At 38.1% G+C, this 20,327-nt stretch overlaps 1 protein-coding gene across 7 annotated transcripts in view; it reads left to right on the forward strand.

Moving 5' to 3' along the window:
- AGGF1 (angiogenic factor with G-patch and FHA domains 1) overlaps positions 1 to 20,327 on the forward strand; it is a 71,994-nt gene that overhangs the window by 24,028 nt on the left and 27,639 nt on the right. For 4 of the 7 annotated variants that reach the window (XM_054512515.2, XM_064596261.1, XM_045896807.3 and 1 more), the window contains exons 11-14: positions 483 to 565; positions 7,077 to 7,204; positions 9,101 to 9,200; positions 10,697 to 10,899. In XM_054512515.2, the coding sequence (XP_054368490.2) occupies positions 483 to 565; positions 7,077 to 7,204; positions 9,101 to 9,200; positions 10,697 to 10,897 (512 nt within the window). In that variant the 3' untranslated portion in view covers positions 10,898 to 10,899. Of the gene's footprint in view, positions 1 to 482; positions 566 to 7,076; positions 7,205 to 9,100; positions 9,201 to 10,696; positions 13,174 to 14,789; positions 14,938 to 20,327 lie in introns of those variants that run through there. The other 3 variants (XR_010413104.1, XR_010413105.1, XM_064596262.1) reach the window with 2 other exon arrangements.

Here is a 20,327-nt window from a genome sequence, read left to right on the forward strand (position 1 = left end):
TTTTACATCAAGTTTTTCCCCCAAATACCAACTATATGTGTTCATTGTTTATTTTTTGTTTTCTGATACTAGATTATGAAAATGAGTATGGTACATTACACAGCAATGTGAATCTTGGATTCAGTGATTTTTACATGCCTATAATACTTTGGAAAATTAACAGTATTTCTGCATTTGAAATTCTGTTATAATCATATCAAAAAATTAAGATGATGGTCAGTGTTCTTTTGTTATCTATAGTGTAGCATTCCTGTAGTCTTTGGGATTTGGTTTACTTTCCAAGTAGATTTATTTACCAAAATGCTGAAAGGACATCACCACAACCCAAGATTCCTTTATATTAATGTTTAGTTGAGCTTTTAGTTAATATGCAGATGGAATAGTATTAATTTTTTATTATTAAGTAACAATATTAATTTTGTGTAAAGTCTGTCAGACTTAGTATTTTTTTTTTTAAACCAAACTCAACTTTTTCCTTTTAGTTGGTCCAACGCTAAGTAAGGAGGAAAAAGAGTTGGAAAGGAGAAAAGAATTAAAGAAAATACGAGTAAAATATGGTTTGCAGGTAAGGATGTTAAATATTGTTATGTTTATCATTTATGCATCTGGATTTGACTAAAAAGGTCTTTAGATATGCATAGTCCATTTTATATTTAAAGATACAGCTATTTAGAATGATTTTGAGGTTTCTATAATTTGGTTACTGTTTACTTCAACAACTACTGAGGCTAGAGTAGAAAAATGATAATAATATCCAACATTCAAATAGCCATTTCTGGTTTTTAAAAAACTTGGATTAAGATGGTACCATTGAAGAACATTGTTGGGATACTGGTACTGCCTGATTTTAAGACTTCCTATAAGCCACAGTAATTAAGACAGTATAGTATTGGCATAAAGATGAATAGGTGAGGGGAACAGAATAATGAATTAAGAAATAGATTCACAGATAGATACATAGATGTATGTGGGGGTGGGTGTGTGTGTGTATGATTTTCAACAAAGGTGTGAAGGCAGTTTGGTGCAGAAAGGATGGTCTTTTTCAACCAATGTGCTGAAACACTTGGATAGCCATATGCAAAAGCAAACAAAAGAACTTTGATCTACACCTTGTAACATGTATAAAAATGAACTCAGAATGGGTCATAAATATAAATTTAAAACTTTTTAAACTATGAAGTTTCTAGAAACAAACCCTTTTAAAAAAAAGTTAGGCAAAGGTTTTTTTTTTTTTTTTTTTTTAAGATTTTATTTATTTATTTGACAGAGAGAGACACAGCGAGAGAGGGAACACAAGCAGGGGGAGTGGGAGAGGGAGAAGCAGGCTCCCCGCAGAGCAGGGAGCCCGATGCGGGACTCGATCCCAGGACCCTGGGATCATGACCTGAGCTGAAGGCAGTCGCTTAACCAACTGAGCCACCCAGGCGCCCTAGGCAAAGGTTTTTTAAGTTACCTAACACCCGAAGCACAATCTGTAAAAGAGCAAATTACTAAATTGCACTTCCTCCAAAACTTCTGTTCTTCCAAGGACACTATTAAGAGAATGAAAAGATATGTGGCATCTGGGTGGCTCAGTTGGTTGAGCATCTGACTCTTGACCTCAGCTCACGCTTGATCTCAGGGTGGTGAGTTCAAGCCCCTCTTTGGGTTCCACATTGGGCATGGAGTCTACTTAAAAAAAAAGAGAGAATGAAAAGATAAGCCACAGACTTGGAAAAATATTTACAAATCCTTTATCTGATAAAAACCATAGATCTTATATCTGGAATATATAATAAAATCACAAAACTCAAAATTTATTTTTATTTATTTCATTTTTTATTTTTCAGATTTTTATTTAAATTCTAGTTAACATACAGTGTAATATTAGTTTCAGGAACAGAATTTAGTGATTAATCACTTATGTATAACACCCAGTGATCATCATAACAAGTGCCCTCCTTAATACCCATCACTTATTTAGCCCATCCCCATCCTTCCATCAACTCTCCCTTTGTTCTGTATCGTTAGGAGTGTCATATGGTTTGCTTCCCGTCTCTTTTTTTCCTTCCCATATAGTCATCTGTTTTGCTTCTTAAATTCCACATATGATTGAAATCATGATACTTACATTTTGCTGACTGACTGATTTCGCTTAGCATAATACTCTCATTCCATCCAAGTCATTGCAAATGACAAGATTTCATTCTTTTTGATGGCTGAGTAATATTCCATTGTGTGTGTGTGTGTGTGTGTGTGTGTGTGTGTGTGTATAGAGCGCACCTCTTCTTTATCCATTCACCAATTGATGGATATTTGGGCTCTTTCCATAGTTTGGCTATTGTTGATGATGCTGCTATAAACATTGGAGTGCATGTGCCCCTTTGAATCTGTATTTTTGTATCCTTTGGGTAAATACCTAGTAGTGCAATTGCTGGATAATCAGGTAGTTCTATTTTTAACTTTTTGAGGACTCTCCATACTGTTTTCCAGAGTGGCTGCACCAGTTTGCACTAACAGTGTAAGGGGGTTTCCCTTTCTCCACATCCTTGCTGACATCTGTTGTTTCCTGTGTTAATTTTAGCCATTCTGACAGGTGTGAGGTGGTATCTTGTTTTGATTTGTATTTGCCTGATATTGAGTGATTTTGCATCTTTTCATGTGTGTTAGCCATCTGGATGTTTTCTTTGGAAAACATGTCTATTCATGTCTTCTGCCCATTAATAAGAAAATAATTTACAAATGAGCAAAAGAGGGGCACCTGGGTGGCTCAGTTGGTTAAGTGTCTGCCTTCTGCTCAGGTCATGATCCCAAGGTCCTGGGATTGAGCCCCACCTTGGGCTCCCTGCTTGGGGGGGAGCCTGCTTCTTCCTCACCATCTGCCCCTCTCCCCTGCTTGTGCTTTCTCTCTCTCTCTCAAGTAAATAAATAAAATCTTTAAAAAAGATGAGCAAAAAAGGGGCACCTGGGTGGCTGAGTCGGTTAAGCATCTGCCTTCAGCTCAGGTCATGATCCCAGGGTCCTGGGATTGAATCCCACATCAGGCTCCCTGCTCAGCAGTGAGTCTGTTTCTCCCTCTCCCTCTGCCCCTCCACCTGCTTGTGCTTGCTCGCTCTCTTCCTCTCTCTGAAATAAATAAAATCTTAGAGAGATTTTGAGAGAGAGAGAGAATGAGCAAGGAGAAGGGGCAGAGGGAGAGAGAGAGAAGCCGACTCCCTGCTGAGCAGAGAGCCCAATGCAAGGCTCGATCCCAGGACCCTGGGATCATGAGTCCTGGGATCGTGACCTGAGCCCAAGGCAGACACTTACCAACTGAAGCATCCAGGCGCCCCAATAAATAAAATCTTAAAAAAAGTAATAAAAATGAGCAAAAGATTTGAATAGACACTTCACCAATGCAGGTGTACAGGCGGCAGCTAAACACATGAAAAGTTGTCTACTATTACTGGGAAGTTGCAAATTAAAACCAGGTAAAAAGACTATCCACACCAAATGTTGGTAGGCATGTGGAGAAGCTGGAGTTCTCATATACTGCTGGTGAGAATATAAAGTGGTGCGATTGCTTTGGAAAATAGTAGTTTCCTTCAAAGTTAAATGTATGCCTACCATGTGATTCACCATTCTACTCCAAGGTATTTACCCAAGAGAAATGAAAATATGTGTTCATACAAAGACTTATAAACAAATGCTCATGATGTTTTTTTTCTTTCTTTTGAAAACTGTTTTTAAAAATTTTTATTTTTTATTACCAAAGTATAGTTGACATACAATGTTATATCACTTTCACATGGGAAGCATAGTGATTTGACAGTTATATCTGTTACATGATACCACAATAAGTGGAGTTACCATCTGTCACCATATAATGTTATTAAAATATTATTAACTATATTCCCTATGCTGTACTTTTCACCTCCGGGACTTAACTTATGACTGGAAATTTGTACCTCTTAAACCCCTTCACCTATTATGCCCATCCTCCCCTCCCCCACCCCTTTAGCAACCACCAGCTTGTTCTGTGTATTCATGAGTCTGTTGCTGGTTTTTGTTTGTTTTGTCTTTTAGATTCTATATATAAGTGAAATTATGTTGCATTTGTCATTCTCTTGACTTAATTTCACTTAGCATACTAACTTCTAGGTCCATCCATGTTGTCACAAAGGACATGATCTCATTTTTATGGCTGAGTAATATTCCATTTTGTAGTGTGTGTGTGTGTGTGTGTATGTATGTATGTGTGTATGCCACATCTTTATCCATTCATCTCTTGACGGACACGGGCTGCTTCCATATCACAGCTATTGTAAATAATGCTGCAGTAAACGTAGGGGTGCTTATATCTTTTCAAATTAGTGTTTTCATTTTCTTTTTTCTTTTTTTTTTTTTAAAGATTTTATTTATTTATTTGAGAGAGAGAGAATGAGAGAGAGCGAGTACATGAGAGGGGGGAGGGTCAGAGGGAAAAGCAGACTCCCTGCTGAGCAGGGAGCCCGATGCGGGACTCAATCCAGGGACTCCAGGATCATGACCTGAGCCGAAGGCAGTCGCTTAACCAGCTGAGCCACCCAGGCACCCTAGTGTTTTCATTTTCTTTGGGCAAATACACAGTATGGAATTTCTGGATCCTATGGTATTTCCATTTTTAATTTTTTGAGGAACCTCCATCCTGTTTTCCACAGTAGTTGCACTAATTTACGTTCAAACCAACAGTGCACGAGGATTCCCTTTTCTCCACATTCTCACCAACACTTATTATTTCTTGTCTTTTGCATACTACCCATTCTTATCTGTGTGAAGTGGTATTTCATTGTGGTATTAGCAGCTTTTCTTCTAGTAACCAGAAATGGGAAAAGACTCATGTATCTATCATGAATGGATAAACAAATTATGGTATATCTATATGGTCAAATACTCTTCAGCAATAAAAAAACATGAGCTGTTGATACAGGCTGCTATATGGATGAATCTCAGTTATGCTGAGAGAAAGAAGCCAGACAACAAGAATATGTACTGTATACATACATCTTAAAATTCTAGGAGAGCAAACTAACATATCATGACAGAAAGATTAGTGGTTGCCTGGATATAAGAGAGGAAGGAGGTGAGGGAGGCTCTGTAGGGATGGATTACAAAGGATAAGGATACTTTTTTGTGGGAGATGGATATATTTATTATCTTGATTGTGGTGATGGTTTCATAGGTATATACAAATCGCAAAAGTATCTAATTGTATACTTTATGTGTAATTTATTGTATGTTAATTATAGTTAATTATCACAACATTTTATTTTTTTAAAGATTTTTTATTTATTTATTTGACAGAGAGAGACACAGCGAGAGAGGGAACACAAGCAGGGGGAGTGGGGGAGGGAGAAGCAGGCTTGCGGGGCTGGATCCTGACCTGAGGATCGTGACCTGAGCCGAAGGCAGATGCCTAACGACTGAGCCACCCAGGCGCCCCTATCACAATAACATTTTAAAAAAGCATTACCATTTAATCCTATCAGTAGACCAGGAAGGTAATTAGTATTCGTTTACATTTGAGAACCTAAGCTAAGGGTCACTCAGCTGTTAAATGACAGAATTAGATATGGAATCTAGTCTTTTTTTTTTTTAATATTTATTTATTAAGTACTCTATACTAAATATGAAGCTTGACCTCATGACCCCGGGATCAAGAGTTGCATGCTTCTCTGACTGAGCCAGCCAGATGCCCTTGGAATCTAGGGCTTAAGTGGATTTGTCCAGTGGTTTTTAAACTTCATGAGGATGTGGGGAAAAATGTTGCCAGAATAACATATTTTTCTGCAAAATTGTGTTTTTTGTTGTTACTTTCATACTACAAGAAATTGTAATAGAAAAAATGTTGAGGGGCTAATTTGGGAGGAAAATAGAAGATAGATAATAAGGAAAGAATAAAATGTTTTCTCAAAAGTTTTAACTCCCTTGTCTTCTGAGGGAAAACCCATTAGGGTTGATGGTTCTATATTTTTCTTCTCTGTTTAAAATCAGAATTAAGTAAAAATTTCTGTGGTACTTTCCTTGAATTGTATTAGCATTTCCTAGCATCTTTCAGGGAACATCGTAATTTATATAAAGCTCAACAAGTTGTAACAAAGGGAAAGAGAAGCCTTCCCTGAAGCTAAATTGACTACCTCTTCTTTTGTGCCACTGCTATGTCTTGTGCATACTTTAAAAAAAAATTTTTTTTTTAAAGATTTTTAAAATTTATTTGACAGACACCGCGAGAGAGGGAACACAAGCAGGGAAGGAGTGGGAGAGGGAGAAGCAGAAGCAGGCTTCCCGCAGAGCAGGGAGTCCGATGCGGGGCTCGATCCCAGAACCCTGGGATCATGACCTGAGCCGAAGGCAGACGCTTAATGACTGAGCCACCCAGGGGCCCCTCTTGTGCATACTTTTATTGTTGAATCAGTCAGACAGTAGCATGCTGAAGATCAGATGTGTCTGCCTTCTGGGATTACAAGTTTCTTTGCATACCACACTTTTTATTCAGTAAATATTTCTTGAGTGGCTGACTAATCATATAAATGGAGCTATATTGAAGCAAAAAGCTATTATAATTGCCACGGCAAAAGAGTACCTGCTCTTTTCCATTTTTTAAACACTTTCTACATTTTTCCCTCCTACGGAATAACACCAAACTATTTTAGGTCTGTTGGAACTTTCAGTCCCTTAGAGAAAAGGAGAAGTCGATTTTTTGCCAAACCCAGGGGTTCTGCATATTTCTTTGAATACTGGCAGTTCATGAGAATATGAGTACACAGTATTAAGTCAAAATGTACTATATTTTCACTCTATTCTCTTACGATTGCATATTACAATTCATATATGATTTAGATTATCTTCTATATGCAGTTTATGTTCTACAACTTGAAATAATATAAACATTTTAAAGGAGATAGAATGAAAATAGCATACTCTACATGATTGTCTTAATTTATATCATGTCCTCTTTTAATTTGTTGTTTTAATAGAGACTACATTGAACCGTGTTTGCCAAGTAAAGCAAATATACAGACAGTACATTTTTATGTATCAGTTTTGTTTTTTTCAATGAATATTTCATGTTTATAAAGAATACAGACTATGAAGATGAAAAGGCATTGAAGAATCCAAAATACAAAGATAGAGCTGGGAAACGGAGGGAGCAGATTGGAAGTGAAGGGACTTTCCAAAGAGATGATGCTCCTGCATCTGTTCATTCGTGAGTACTAAGTTTTAATTGCTCGAAACATTCTTTGTATTGTAATCACATTCGTAGAGTAATATGACTTATAGGACTATGTATACTGGTAATTAGTCTTTAAAGGAATGGTTCTAACAAGATGGAAATATTGTCTCTATTTACATTTTCTTTCAATATTAGAATTCCATTCCCTAGAAAATTACTTAGCATATATGAAAGTACAAATACTTATACAGACATACATGTACATAGCTAACATTCTAGCCAGCCACTTGAGTGAACTTTTTTTTTTTTTTTAGAGAGCACATGTGAGTTGGAGGAGGGAGGGACAGAGGGCAAGGGAGGTAGAGAATCTCAAGCAGGCTCCTTGCTCAGCGCAGAGCCCAATGCGGGGCTTGATCTCACAACCCTGAGATCATGACTTGAGCTGAAATCAAGAGCCGGACACTTAATCGACTGGGCCACCCAGGAGCCCTTGAATGAACATATTTTTATATACTAGATATCTAAAAGTTTGGGCTAGTAAGAAATTAGTATGGACTGGGGTTTTTTTTGGTGGGGGGGGCTGGTATTTTTTATAATTATTTCAGTACTCACCTACGTTTGTTCTTGTTGACTCTGGAATACTATTTTTCTTATTTTTCTTTCAGTTTTTTTCTTTTGGTAAAGTAGCACTGATAACAAGAAAAATGTAATTTTGTGGCCCATATGATATGACCATATTTCTGCATTTAATCATATATTAACTACATTTTTTTTTCTCAATATAAATTCAGAGTTTAGTTAGAATTTAAATCTTTTGTGTAAGACTGACAACTAACCATAAACTTTGATTAAATGTATTTTATTAATTCCAAGATACACTACTTGGATAGAGTTTTAGTTACATATGACAGCAGTGTTTTCTCAATGGTACATAAAACAACAGTGCATCTTGCATCCATCAGCTTTGATGAAATACAGCGTTATGAATTAGATATACTAAGCAACATGACAAGTTTTTTTAAAGTTTAATTTTTGATGTAATAGCTGGAAAATATGAAGATTGCATTAGAGTTAAATTAGAAGGCAGAAATAAAAAATGAAATACATTGGTCTGCCATTGCTTGGTTTATTGTTATTGAGGAGGTAATTTAACATATTTTGTAGAACTGAAAGTACAGTGTGATGGAACATAAAATCAAAATATCCTTAAACTAGCAGAACATAAAATCATAGAATAAAATGCAAATAGTGAATGAGAGTTTTTGTTTCATTTTACTTTTATTTTTCTATTGATGTACACTTACTTACAGAAAAGTACACAAATATAAGTATTGCTATCAATAGTATATCGTAAGGTTAACACATTATAGAGTATACATTTCTTGGTCAAGAAATAGAAAATGATCAGTAACTCCCAGAAACCTATCCTCTCCTAGTGCCCCCTCTTGATCACTATTCCTGTTTTCTCCCTAAAGGCAACCACTTTCCTGACTTCCAGTAGGAACAGATTAATTTCACTTGTTTTTGAATTTTAAATAAATGGAATAATTTAGTATTTATTTTGTGTCTATATTCTTTTTGTCCAACATTATTTTGTTAGGTATATTTTATTTTCAGTGCTGTATAATCTCTTACATGAATATGCCACAATTTATATATTTTACCATTGATAGATCTCTGGATTATTTCCAATTTGTAGTTATTATTAAATTTGCTGCAGAAACATTCTTCTACATTTTTTTGTGTGTGCACCATGTATGTGCTTTTCTGTTAAGTAGTATATATAGAACAATTTATGTATCTTAACTGTATTAGGTAGGTCAAACAGTTTTCTATAGTATTTGTACCAGTTACTTTTAATTTATTAGTTTATTATAAATGTGATCTACATGGTCTTTTCGAAATCAACTATCTTAATTTCCTTTAAAGTGAAATTACTGATAGCAACAAAGGTCGGAAGATGCTGGAGAAGATGGGTTGGAAAAAAGGAGAGGGCCTAGGGAAGGATGGTGGAGGAATGAAAATTCCGGTAAGACATGTGTTTTCTTTCATTCTTTATTCTTATAGCAGATGTATTTACTGTGTACCTACTGTGTACCTTAGTGCCAGGAGTGTAGTATCAAGCACAAATAGACATGATTACTGTCTTTGTGGCATTCACAATACCAAATATATATATATATATGCATTGTTTTGTGTGTTTTTTTTTTTTTAAGATTTATTCGTTTATTTAAGAGAGAGAGAGAGCACAAGCAGGGAGAGGGACAGAGGGAGAGGAAGAGAGAGAATCTCAAGCAGACTCCCTGAGTGCAGAGCCCCACATGGGGGCTCGATCTCACGACCCTGAGGTCACAACCTGAGCTGAAATCAAGAGTCAGATGCTTAACCGACTGAGCCATCCAGGTGCCCCCACAGTGTTACTTTACAAACAGGCAGATCCTATATCTGTTTTCGATTTAAGAATCAGGTCATGTAACAAGCAGTAGAGGGAATTACTGTCTGGAAAACAGTGCAGTGGTTAATTCTGCAGTCCCCATGGTTCATCAGAGGTTTAGATTATCTTTTACAAAAACCTTACAAAGTAACATGATTAAAGAACTTTTTTTATAATTACCTGGTACTTAAGGAAATGATGGATGATTGTGAGGTTTAATGTGACTTTTCTTACTTATGAGGTACAATGAGAAGAACATGGGTTTTATAGTCAAACCTATAAAATAGAATTATTTTGTTAGAATAGGTGCTCTGTCACTTACTAGTTGTGTGACTTAGGGCAGGTTTGGACTTCAGTTTTCATATGTAAAAATCGGTATTATAAGAACTGTTTTCTAAGGGGTATCATGAAGATAAGGCCCCTAGTATTGTGCCCAACGTACAGTAGGCACTCAGTAACTGGTAGCTTTTAATAGTTCTCAAAATAATCAGAAGTCCTCCCCCTCATTTTATGAAAATAAACAATCAAGTTCTCTTTATGGCTTTTTTTTTTTTTTTTTTTTTAAGATTTTATTGATTTTAGAGAGAGCGTGAGCGCGGAGCCTGATGCCAGGCTCGATCCCACAACCCTGAGGTCATGACCTGAGCCAAAACCAAGAGTGGGTTGCTAAACCAACTGAGCTACCCAGGCACCCCTCTCTTTATGACTCTTAGTGTTTAATCTACTCTTTCACTTTCTTAGGCAAGGCTAGAGTAGCAGTAGGTTTAAGTATGTCCATTGCCTTTTCTTCTGCTTAGAGTGGGACAGCAGCCTTTGCAGCATCTCGGTGAAATTTGGTGGCCACTCTTTAAGGAGCACTCTGTTTTCTATACGGAGTCAGCTATAGTTACTGATAAGGAAGACAGCGTAGAAGAATGACTTTAAGTTCCATGTATAATTATGTGTGCATTCCTGCATGTATTTGATAGATTTGACAGGTTTCTTTTGCATCAATCTTTGTAAATCAAAGAGTTAAAGTACCAAGTTGGGTACAGCAAATTTCAATGTATTTAGACTCCATAGTAAGTCCTCTGCTTAACTGTTGGTAACAGATCCAGCTTCAGCTTCGGCGAACACATGCAGGCTTGGGGACAGGCAAACCATCCTCGATTGAAGATGTTCACCTTCTCCAAAACAAGAGCAAAAAGAACTGGGAGAAAGCACGAGAGAGGTTTGCTGAAAACTTCCCAGAAACTAAATCTCAAAAAGATGTGCCAGGAACCGTCCCTTGGGTCAAAGGAACCATAGAGTGAAGGTTAGTCATAGAACACAATTCACACTTTTTTTAAAAAAGAGTTTGGAAACTCTTATTTTATTGCAGAACTTTTCCTTCCAAAAGAGTCCATGGCATGAGGGAACTGTATCACAATTTACCCCCTCATGATTCAGAAATGTGTAATAAACTGTGGTTTGCAGCTTTTAAAAAAAAGATTTTTTAAAAAACTAATAAATAGTAATTGAATTAGGTTATGCTGTGAGCAGACTAAAGTTCACAGGGCACGGCTGAGCTTATCAAACTTTGTTATTTTATCTTGTCATTTATAAGACCCATTTATGCAAAATTCATATAACCAGTAATGATTTAAATGTACGTTTGTCCTTGTCTTCATATATTCATTATTATAAGATATACAACAAGAAAAACATCAAAAGTTTATAAAAACAAGTCTGATTATATGCATCCTTGTTTATGTCCTTTAGAACTTAGATAAAAAATGTTGAGAACACAGGGATAGTGGTGCATAAATTTTATTCTTAAAATATTCTAAGTAATAGTATTGAAGAACTAATGAACAGGTGATATGTTATAGAAAACTAGTCTTTCATTGTTTTCTTCTGTGAAGAATTTGTTGATTTGTACTATATATTAAGCATTTACATTTGGTTTGTTTTATAGCTGAAATATTTAGATACGAGCAATTGAGTACAGTATTGAAATATTCCATGTGCTGGTATTTATAGTTTTGATAAATCCCATTGCTGGCAATGGAGTTGTGCCAGAGAAATCTGATTTCTACTGCAAAAGGATTACCTAGCTAAGGCCTCAAACACAAGATATTTATTGAAAATGTCTTCAAATGCAATAAAAACATTATAACATCAAAAAGAGTGATTCCTTGAACCAGTGTTTTAAACAGATAGGTCTGCTTTGAACTCAGGACCAGCCAGAATTTTCCTCTTTAAATTGGCAGAGCAGGAACAACAGGATAACTTGAAGTATCGGAGAGAACTGCAGTGCAGCTCTTCGAGTGCATGTCACTGCTCTGCCGGCTATCACTGTTCTCTTCCTTTCTGTTCAACTTTTCTCTCAGCTTTTTGCTGGGAAATTATGCTGGAACTGGCTGTTTTCTGGCAGTGAATATAAGCTATAGCTCCCTCATCGACTGTAAAGAAATGTCTTCAAGATTTAGAAATGGGAAAAGAAAATTCTGAAAAAAATTATACAATGGGGAAGATAATTCAGAAAGAAAGGCTACTTGATGGAATTTCTACTCTGAATGGAACAGAGTACTTAAGAAGAAAAGGGGGTGGTGGGGAAAGAAAAATAAATAAATTACTAAAGGTGAGACATATGACCAAACAAATTGTCAAGACCCTCTAGGTCTAAGCTGGGACCATCAGAGGTCCTATAACTCCAAATCTGCAAAAAGTAATTTTCTGTGTCCTTCATAGCCACCTACACACCCTGACACTTACATATGTACATTAAACTTGAAGGCAACAGGAGTGTTCTGCATTCTTTTTTCTAAAATAGAAAAAAATTACTCATTTAAATGTGGTTCTGGTACTGGTTCCCTGTATATAGGTGGCCCAAATTAGAATTGTGGTAGATTTCACTCAGTAAAGTATACAACTGTGTATATAATATTTCCCATTTTTATTATTAGATTGTGGAAGACTTTTTTCATTGCTTTCTTTTGTTAAGAAAATGGAGACTTGAAAATGGTGATAAAAACTGAAATATGTGTGATATTTGCGTTATTAAAACCCTTTGCAGATCTACAGTCTCAGGGCTATACTATTGGTGGTTAAAGGACTGAATAATGTCTGGGTCTATTTCCATTTGTGAAATAAGAATAATATTTATCTTTCATGTCTTTTGAATAGAAAATGAGAAGATGTATATAAAAGTACTTTGTAAACTGTAAAAGTAGTATGGAGATGTGAGCTTCTATTTGTTTAGAAGCAAAGATGTGAATTATGTACAATTTGGATTACATATAAAATTGTTTTGTGTCTCATATTTTAAATTATTTATTCACACAGTATAAATTTATTGTAGTAGTCTTTAAGGGTTTATTTTTTTATTTTTTTAAGATTTTATTTATTTATTTGAGAGAGAGACAGACAGAGCATGAACAAAGTGGAGGAGGGAGAGGGAGAAGCAGAATCCCTACTGAGCAGGGAGCCCGATGTGGGGCTTGATCCCAGGATCCTGAGATCATGACCTGAGCTGAAGGCAGACGCTTAACCGACTGAGCCACCCAGGCGCCCCCCCACTTTTTTAAAAGATTTTATTTATTTATTTGAAATAGAGACAGAGCGGGGGGGGGGGGCGGTTAAGGGAGAGGGAGAAGCCCCTAGGGTTTATTTTAAGTGGAGGTATAGGTTGCTGAATTTTGAAAAATCTAACATCTTTCATTTTTGCCAGAACATGAGAAGCTGACAAAATTTGAGAATGGAAGAAACCATAAAAGTTAGAGTAAACTAACAAATTATTTTCTAGAATTAAATAGCTAGGTAGCACATTTTTCAAAAAGGATTTTTCCCCCTCCTTTTATTTTTATTTTTACTTTTTTTAAAGCTTTTATTTATTGATTTGAGAGAAAGCACAAGTGGGGTGAGGGGCAGAGGGAAAGGAAGAGGGAGAAGCAGACTCCCTGCTGAGCCTGGAGCCCGACACGGGGTCTACCCCAGGACCCAAAGATCATGACCCAGGCCAAAGTCAGATGCCCAATCGACTGAACCACCCAGCCCCCCCACCCCCCTGGCTTTTAAAAGTTTTTATTTCTGATGTTTCATTTTTATTCTTATGAAATTTAATGGCTCACCCAAATCAGATACCTTCCAACTTCTTGTGTAAAAGATTATGTCTTAATTTGGCACATTTTCCAAGAACATGCAAAAGAAGATAGAAATCTCAAATAAGGGAAAGCGAGGTGTCAGAGATTATGTAGAAAGGCCATCCTGTCAAGTTGCAGGACAGAGAGATGTGCTTGGCAGGGAGCCAGTAAGGTGTTTCTGGACTCAAGACCTAAAGGTGTTTGCAGTGTTTCCCCATCATCTTGTGTTAAGCATGCTTCTTATTTTTGCAGAGCATCACTTACATCTCTGCTCTGAATCTTTAATCTGAAACACTTTACTTTTTCAGACTTTAAAATGAAAATATGTACATTTGGGTTCTTTAAAATGAGTTAGTGTTTATGTGTGTGTCTATGTGTGTCGGAGCCCAGGCTTGCTCTCTGCCTTTCTGTTTTACTAATTTTGGCGTTGGGTTATGGCCTTATAGTTGCAGATGACTTAGAACTCCTCTGTCATATTCATGTCCAAAACAGGAAGAAAGGGAAAAGAGAGCAGTATTTGTGTTAGTTCTGTTTTACCAGGAAGATAAAAGTTTACTCACAAGCTCTCATAGCAAACTTCTCCTTAGGGTCATTAACCAGAATCTGATAACATGACTACCCATAGTTGCAAAGGAAGTTGAAAAGGTGGGCAACAGGATGGTCTCACTTGGCTTAAGCCAATCATGAACCATCACCTGGGGCTGAACATGTTGCTGTTGAAACAAAATCAGAGTTCAGTAATAAGGCTTATTGAATGGACAGGTAACAGGCTGCCAGATAACCCAACTATCCATTAGTGGGAATTCTGTGGGGTTGGTTAAATTGTTTTGCAGTCCTACTATGTAATACTTGGAAGCCATTCAAATGCGTAAGTTAGAATTATCTATACCCTGATAAAGAATATTCTCACTACATTACTGACTTGAAAAAGCAGATTGTAGAAAGGTATGTATAGCCTGATCTCATTTTTAAAAAAATATAAGGGTACACGTCAAATTGTTAATACTAATTGCCAAAGAAGTGAGCAGACTTTCACATTTTATTATTTCTGTATGTGACCCTTTTTTTTTTTTTTTTAAAGATTTTATTTATTCATGAGAGAGAGAGAGAGAGAGAAGCAGGCTCCCAAGGAGCAGGGAGCCCGATGCGGGACTCGATCCCAGGACCCTGGGATCATGACCTGAGCCGAAGGCAGACGCTTAACCATCTGAGCCACCCAGGGGCCCTCTGTATGTGACCTTTTTTTTTTTTTTTAAAGATTTTATTTATTTATTTGACAGAGACACAGCGAGAGAGGGAACACAAGCAGGGGGGAGTGGGAGAGGGAGAAGCAGGCTTCCCGCGGAGCAGGGAGCCCGATGTGGGGCTCGATCCCAGAAACTTGGGATCATGACCTGAGCCAAAGGCAGATGCTTAACGACTGAGCCACCCAGGTGCCCCATCTGTATGTGACCTTTAAGCAGGTATAATTGTGCACTTACCTATGGGTACTCCTACACATTTATAATAGGTAAGAATACAGCACTTGGAAGTGGAGAGGCCTTCAGGGCTCAACCCTAGGCATTTTCCTCACTCTTGTGTGCCACATTTCATTTACCATTTATATACCCATGACTTCAGGTTGTCTTAGCTAGGATACATCTCCAACTCAGTCACCTTAAATGCAGTGTTTAAGACTGAATCCATAGTCTTCTCCACACCTGGTCTTTTCCAGTTTGTTCTCTCAGCTGGCAGCACCATCTATCCAGTTGTTTAGTAAGCTAGAATCAAGGAGTCAGCCGCTATTTCATACACTCACCCTCCGTCCCCTCCACCAGTTTCCCATACAGTAAATCAGTTCTCTGTCAACACCCACCTGGACTGTGCTACTAACTTCCCAGCTGGTCTCCCTGCAGTCACCCTGTCCTCCCTCCCGTGCATCCTCCACACTGCAGACACAGTGTCTTCACAGCTCCTCTTTCATCATCTCCTGTTTAAATCCTCCTGTGCACAGCTTCCCATTACTCTGAGGACGGAAAACAAACTCCTGGCCCATAACACCCTACCTGGTCTAGCCACCGCCAGCTTTTGCCGTCCTGTGTTACATCATCCCCACTTGCTGCCAGGCTGGCCTTTTTTTCAGTTCCTCAAACATACCACACCCTCTCTTACTCTAGGGCCACTGATCTTCTCTTATGTCTGCATTGCTCTTCCTGTACCCTTTTACCTAGGTAACTCTGACATTTAGATCTCTGCTAATTGATTCTCTTCAGGGATGTGTCCCTTGTCCCCTAGACAGACTGATTGCCTTTGATAAGTGTTTTTGGAAATCGTATTTGTTCCATTTAGATTATTTACTTTGGGTCACAGATATTAATGTGATTAGTATAGCATTTGTCTGTCTAGATTCTTAAGTGCCATGTGGGCAAGACCTTGGTTTTTCTCTGAACTGTACTCCCAGTGCCTAGCACCATGACTGGCTTATAGCTTACAGGCAAGCAGTGGAATAGCAAGGTGGGTTTGGGGAATTGCAAGTGGCTTGATACAGATGGGGTTTTGTGTGACTGAGGAAACGTGGAAGGAACTGAGGCTACACAGAGGGTGTGAAGCAATGGCTTTCAAACCATTTTGACCATGATCCATGTTAAGAAATACAGTTTATGTCATGGCTCAGAACATAAGTGTGTTGTGTGTACATTTATAACAGGTTTTATTTTTTTTAAGATTTATTATTAGAGAGTGGGAGGAGGAGCAGAGGGAGGGGGACAGAGACTCCACGCTCAGCATGGAGCCCAACATGGGGTTCAGTCCCATGACCTGAGATCATGACCTGAGCCGAAACCAAGAGTCAGTCGCTTAATGGACTGAGCTACCCAGGCACCCCTGTAACAGGTTTTATATACCAATACTTAGCTGTTAGTTCACATAATGTACTCTTTATTTTTGTTTTCCAAATCACTGATTCTAACCACTAAATTGATTTCATAATCCACTGATGGGTTGTGTCCTACAATTAGAAATACCCAGATTTAAAGCTTGGTTTTCAAATGGTTTGACAGAACCTATGGCTTTGCCTTAGAGGAGCTGCAGGTAAGAGTGAGTGTGTGCGTGTGTCTGTGTGTGCGCGCGCATGCGCGCGTGCATGTGTGTGAATGAGTGATGAGGCTGGGAAGGGGTTAGGATGCCAAACGTGACTCCAGTTCTCATGCTATTACCAGAATTGGTCTACATTAATTTGGCTTCCAGATAGGTGTCATATAAAGAGTTTCACTGCTTAAAGAGGAGCTGGTGGGGAGGGGAACTGAACCACGTACCTAGCTATAATACTGTGTTCAGAAATTTGGATTGGGGCTCCTGGTTGGCTCAGTCTGTAGAGCATATAACTCTTGGTCTTGGGGTTGTGAGTTCAAGCCCTACATTGGGTGTGGAGCCTACTTTAGAAAAATAATAATAAAAAAAGAAATTTGGATTTTTATCTCTTCCACAGTGAGGAATTCCTGAAGGATTTTAAGCAGTGAAGTGTTCTCAGTAGATTGCTTTATAGCAAAATAACTGGCTGATTGAAGAGGGGCAGAGTGGAGGCTAACAGACCTCCTGGAGGGCTTTTTCCATCTATCAAATACTTACTGAGCACCCATCAGGAGCTGTGCAGACCTGTGAAGGCAGGGACCTTTTTGGTCTTACTCACTGTTGTATCTTCAGTACCTGTCACAGCGCTGAATGTTTAGGAGCGTGTGTTGGTTGGATGGATGGAACACACATTTGTGGCATATCAGGTACTCTGCTAAGCACTTAACATACATTATCTTCTTTATTCCTGCCGGTATTTTATGAATTAGAAAACTGAGGTTTGGAGAGGTTTTTCTTTTGCTCAAAATCAAAAAGTCTCTGTGGCACAGTGGCAGGGCTGAGGTTTAAATCTTGATTCTTTTCATCCCAGTGCACAGAGCACAGGCTAAGGAGTCTGGCTGATTTGGATTTGCCTCCTGAGCTGAGCGATGTTTAAAAATTTATTTAAACCTCCATACTTTACTGTCTTCATGCAGCTATTGGGAAGTTTTGTTTTGTTTAAGATTTTATTTATTTATTTGACAGAGAGAGACACAGCGAGAGCGGGAACACAAGCAAGGGGAGCAGCAGAGGGAGAGGGAGAAGCAGGCCTCCCGCAGGGCAGGGAGCCCAACGCGGGACTCGATCCCAGGACTCTGGGATCATGACCCAAGCTGAAGGCAGACGCTTAACGACTGAGCCACCCAGGCGCCCCTATTGGGAATTTTAAATGAGATAAGGCCTATGTGGTATTGAACAGTGTCCGGTGCATAATAAGCCTTCAAATATTAGCAGTTATTAGTGTTATTATGCCATGCTACCAATAGCAAGGGCACAGTTGTAGGAGAAGCATCCTGGAGTGGCTATGGTGATTATTGAAGTCAGAGGAAAGGTGAAGGGTGGGGTGAGTAAGTGGATGCATCATCTTCATTCCTTCAGGTGATGATAGGAGGTACACTTAAACGAGTACTGCAGAATGAGCAGGAGACTAGTAGATGATAGTGAGAAAGGGTAGAAGGGTCTTGTTAGGTGACCCTTTTGAGGTCCTACTCAAAGAAGGGGTGGATTCTGCATGGAATGAAGCCATCTGGAGAAGGTGATAGGGACATCCAACAGGCCCACCCTGGCTCTCAGTACACTGTAGGAGCAGGAGAACTATAGGGAGAACTGCAAAAGGGACTAGATTTCAGATGGTAAAATCTTCGAACAGCATGCATTCATTCAGCAGATAGCCTTGAGGAACTTAAAGTCCGGGCACTATGCTAGGCACTTGGGATACAGTAATAAATGGGACAAGACTCCCTGTCATCTTACATGTATTTTTAGATAGTATTTGTAGAATGTAAAGGCCAAGTAGTCACATGAAGGCCTTGATAGTTCAGAGTATTAATCCAAAGCAGTTTCTGTTCATTTCAAAGTTTTTGCAAAAGCCAAAGCTCTTGGGGTGGAGGGGAAAGGAGCAGTTTGTGTTTTTCAAATGTTTTCAGGTCTGCCCCTAAACCAGACCTTTTTAGGAGAATCTTATAAACTCTGCCCTCAGAAAATGTTTCTTCCGGGTTTTGGATGTATAGACAAGAGTAAAACCTTACTGAGGCTGCAGCCCCTCATTCAGTTATGTGTCTCCTCTAGTTACCTGAGCACAGTAGTGACTCTGCCAGCTCAAACCCTGGGTTTTTTGGGTCTGAGTCTGAACAACAGATCACTGAAGTACCAAAAAAAAAAGAAAGAAAGAAAGAAAGGAAAAGCAACATGAATCATGTCATTGGAAATTGGAGTTGATGGAGAACATGTAAATCAGAAAGTCCCTGGAGGAAGTTAATGTGAATGGAGGCAAATGACTTCCGCCTGCTTGAGTAAGAATGACTTTTCAGAAATTCTTCAACAAAAAGCTAGCTTTCTTCATCTGTGTTCAGATGCCATGGTCTTTCATTGTCCAAAAAGCAAGAGAGGGAGAAGTTGGTAAAATATTGTTAAATGTATTTAAACATGTGAGTGTGTTACTTAGCCTTCAGTTACTAGTGGACTGCAGAGGCCAGGAAGGTTGCCAACTCCTTCATCTGATCATTACTTATCTTGACCAAAGGCCCAGGAGAATATATACTGAAATAATAAAGCTTTCATTAGCATTAATGCTTTTCCTTAAAGCCTTTATTTTAATACTATGAAATCAGATTTCAGAGAATGTCATAATTAAAATTTTCATAAAAAGAAACATTTAATACTATCTAAGTATGTAATGACTCCCAGTGCTATCTGAATTAATTCACATCATAAACCCACTAAAGTGGACTTTAATGTCTACTAGGACCATGTTGCCTTTACTTAACCTTCATATATAACACTATCAAGGCCAATATATGAGCCACACTAAAATAATTATTGCTTTATTATAATCACACCTTATTAACCAGAAATGTTTTAATCTGGTTCTACCATATTTACCAGTCTGGGCTCTGAATAACTGGCAGCTCTTTTCAAAAATCAAAATTTTCCTGGAAATATGAGTATTTGCCAACTTAAGGATGCTTTTAAGAAGGAAGTTTTTAAGACTCTGAGAGTTACTCTGGAAGAGGAGTTCCAGAGACATTCTAAGCATAGAAGCATTTTTGGAAAAACTAGTCTTTCAAGGTAACTACTTGAAGGGAAAAGTACTTAGATGGATAGGGTTTGATATATTTACTTGTAATTTCGGTCAAACTACTTTATAGTCACAAGTCATAATGAGTTCTGACTGGATTGGCTCATTTGAGAACTCAGGTATCTATCATGAAGGAAAATGACTTGGCAAACCTATGTGGCTTGTGAGCAGCTGCTCTCAGCATTCATCCCAGGGAACTTTCTCTTTCTGAGATCCTTTGGCTTGATTTTGAGCTTCTATTCAGATAAGAGAGAAGGAAAGAAGTCATAGTTACTGAGTTTAAACTATATGTCAGAATTTACCCAAATATCTTAATCATTGTAACAACCCTGTAAGGTATATATTATCCCCATTTTACTGATGAGGAAACTGGGTTTCAGAGAGGTTAAGGTGGTTGCCAAGGTGACATGTAACATACATGTTTGGAAGCTTAGATTTTTTAAAAAATATTTC

Source organism: Mirounga angustirostris, unplaced genomic scaffold (assembly GCF_029215605.1).
Source record: "Mirounga angustirostris isolate CCGP_5_RB_7025 unplaced genomic scaffold, mMirAng1.0.hap1 SCAF_7, whole genome shotgun sequence".
NCBI lineage: Eukaryota > Metazoa > Chordata > Mammalia > Carnivora > Phocidae > Mirounga > Mirounga angustirostris.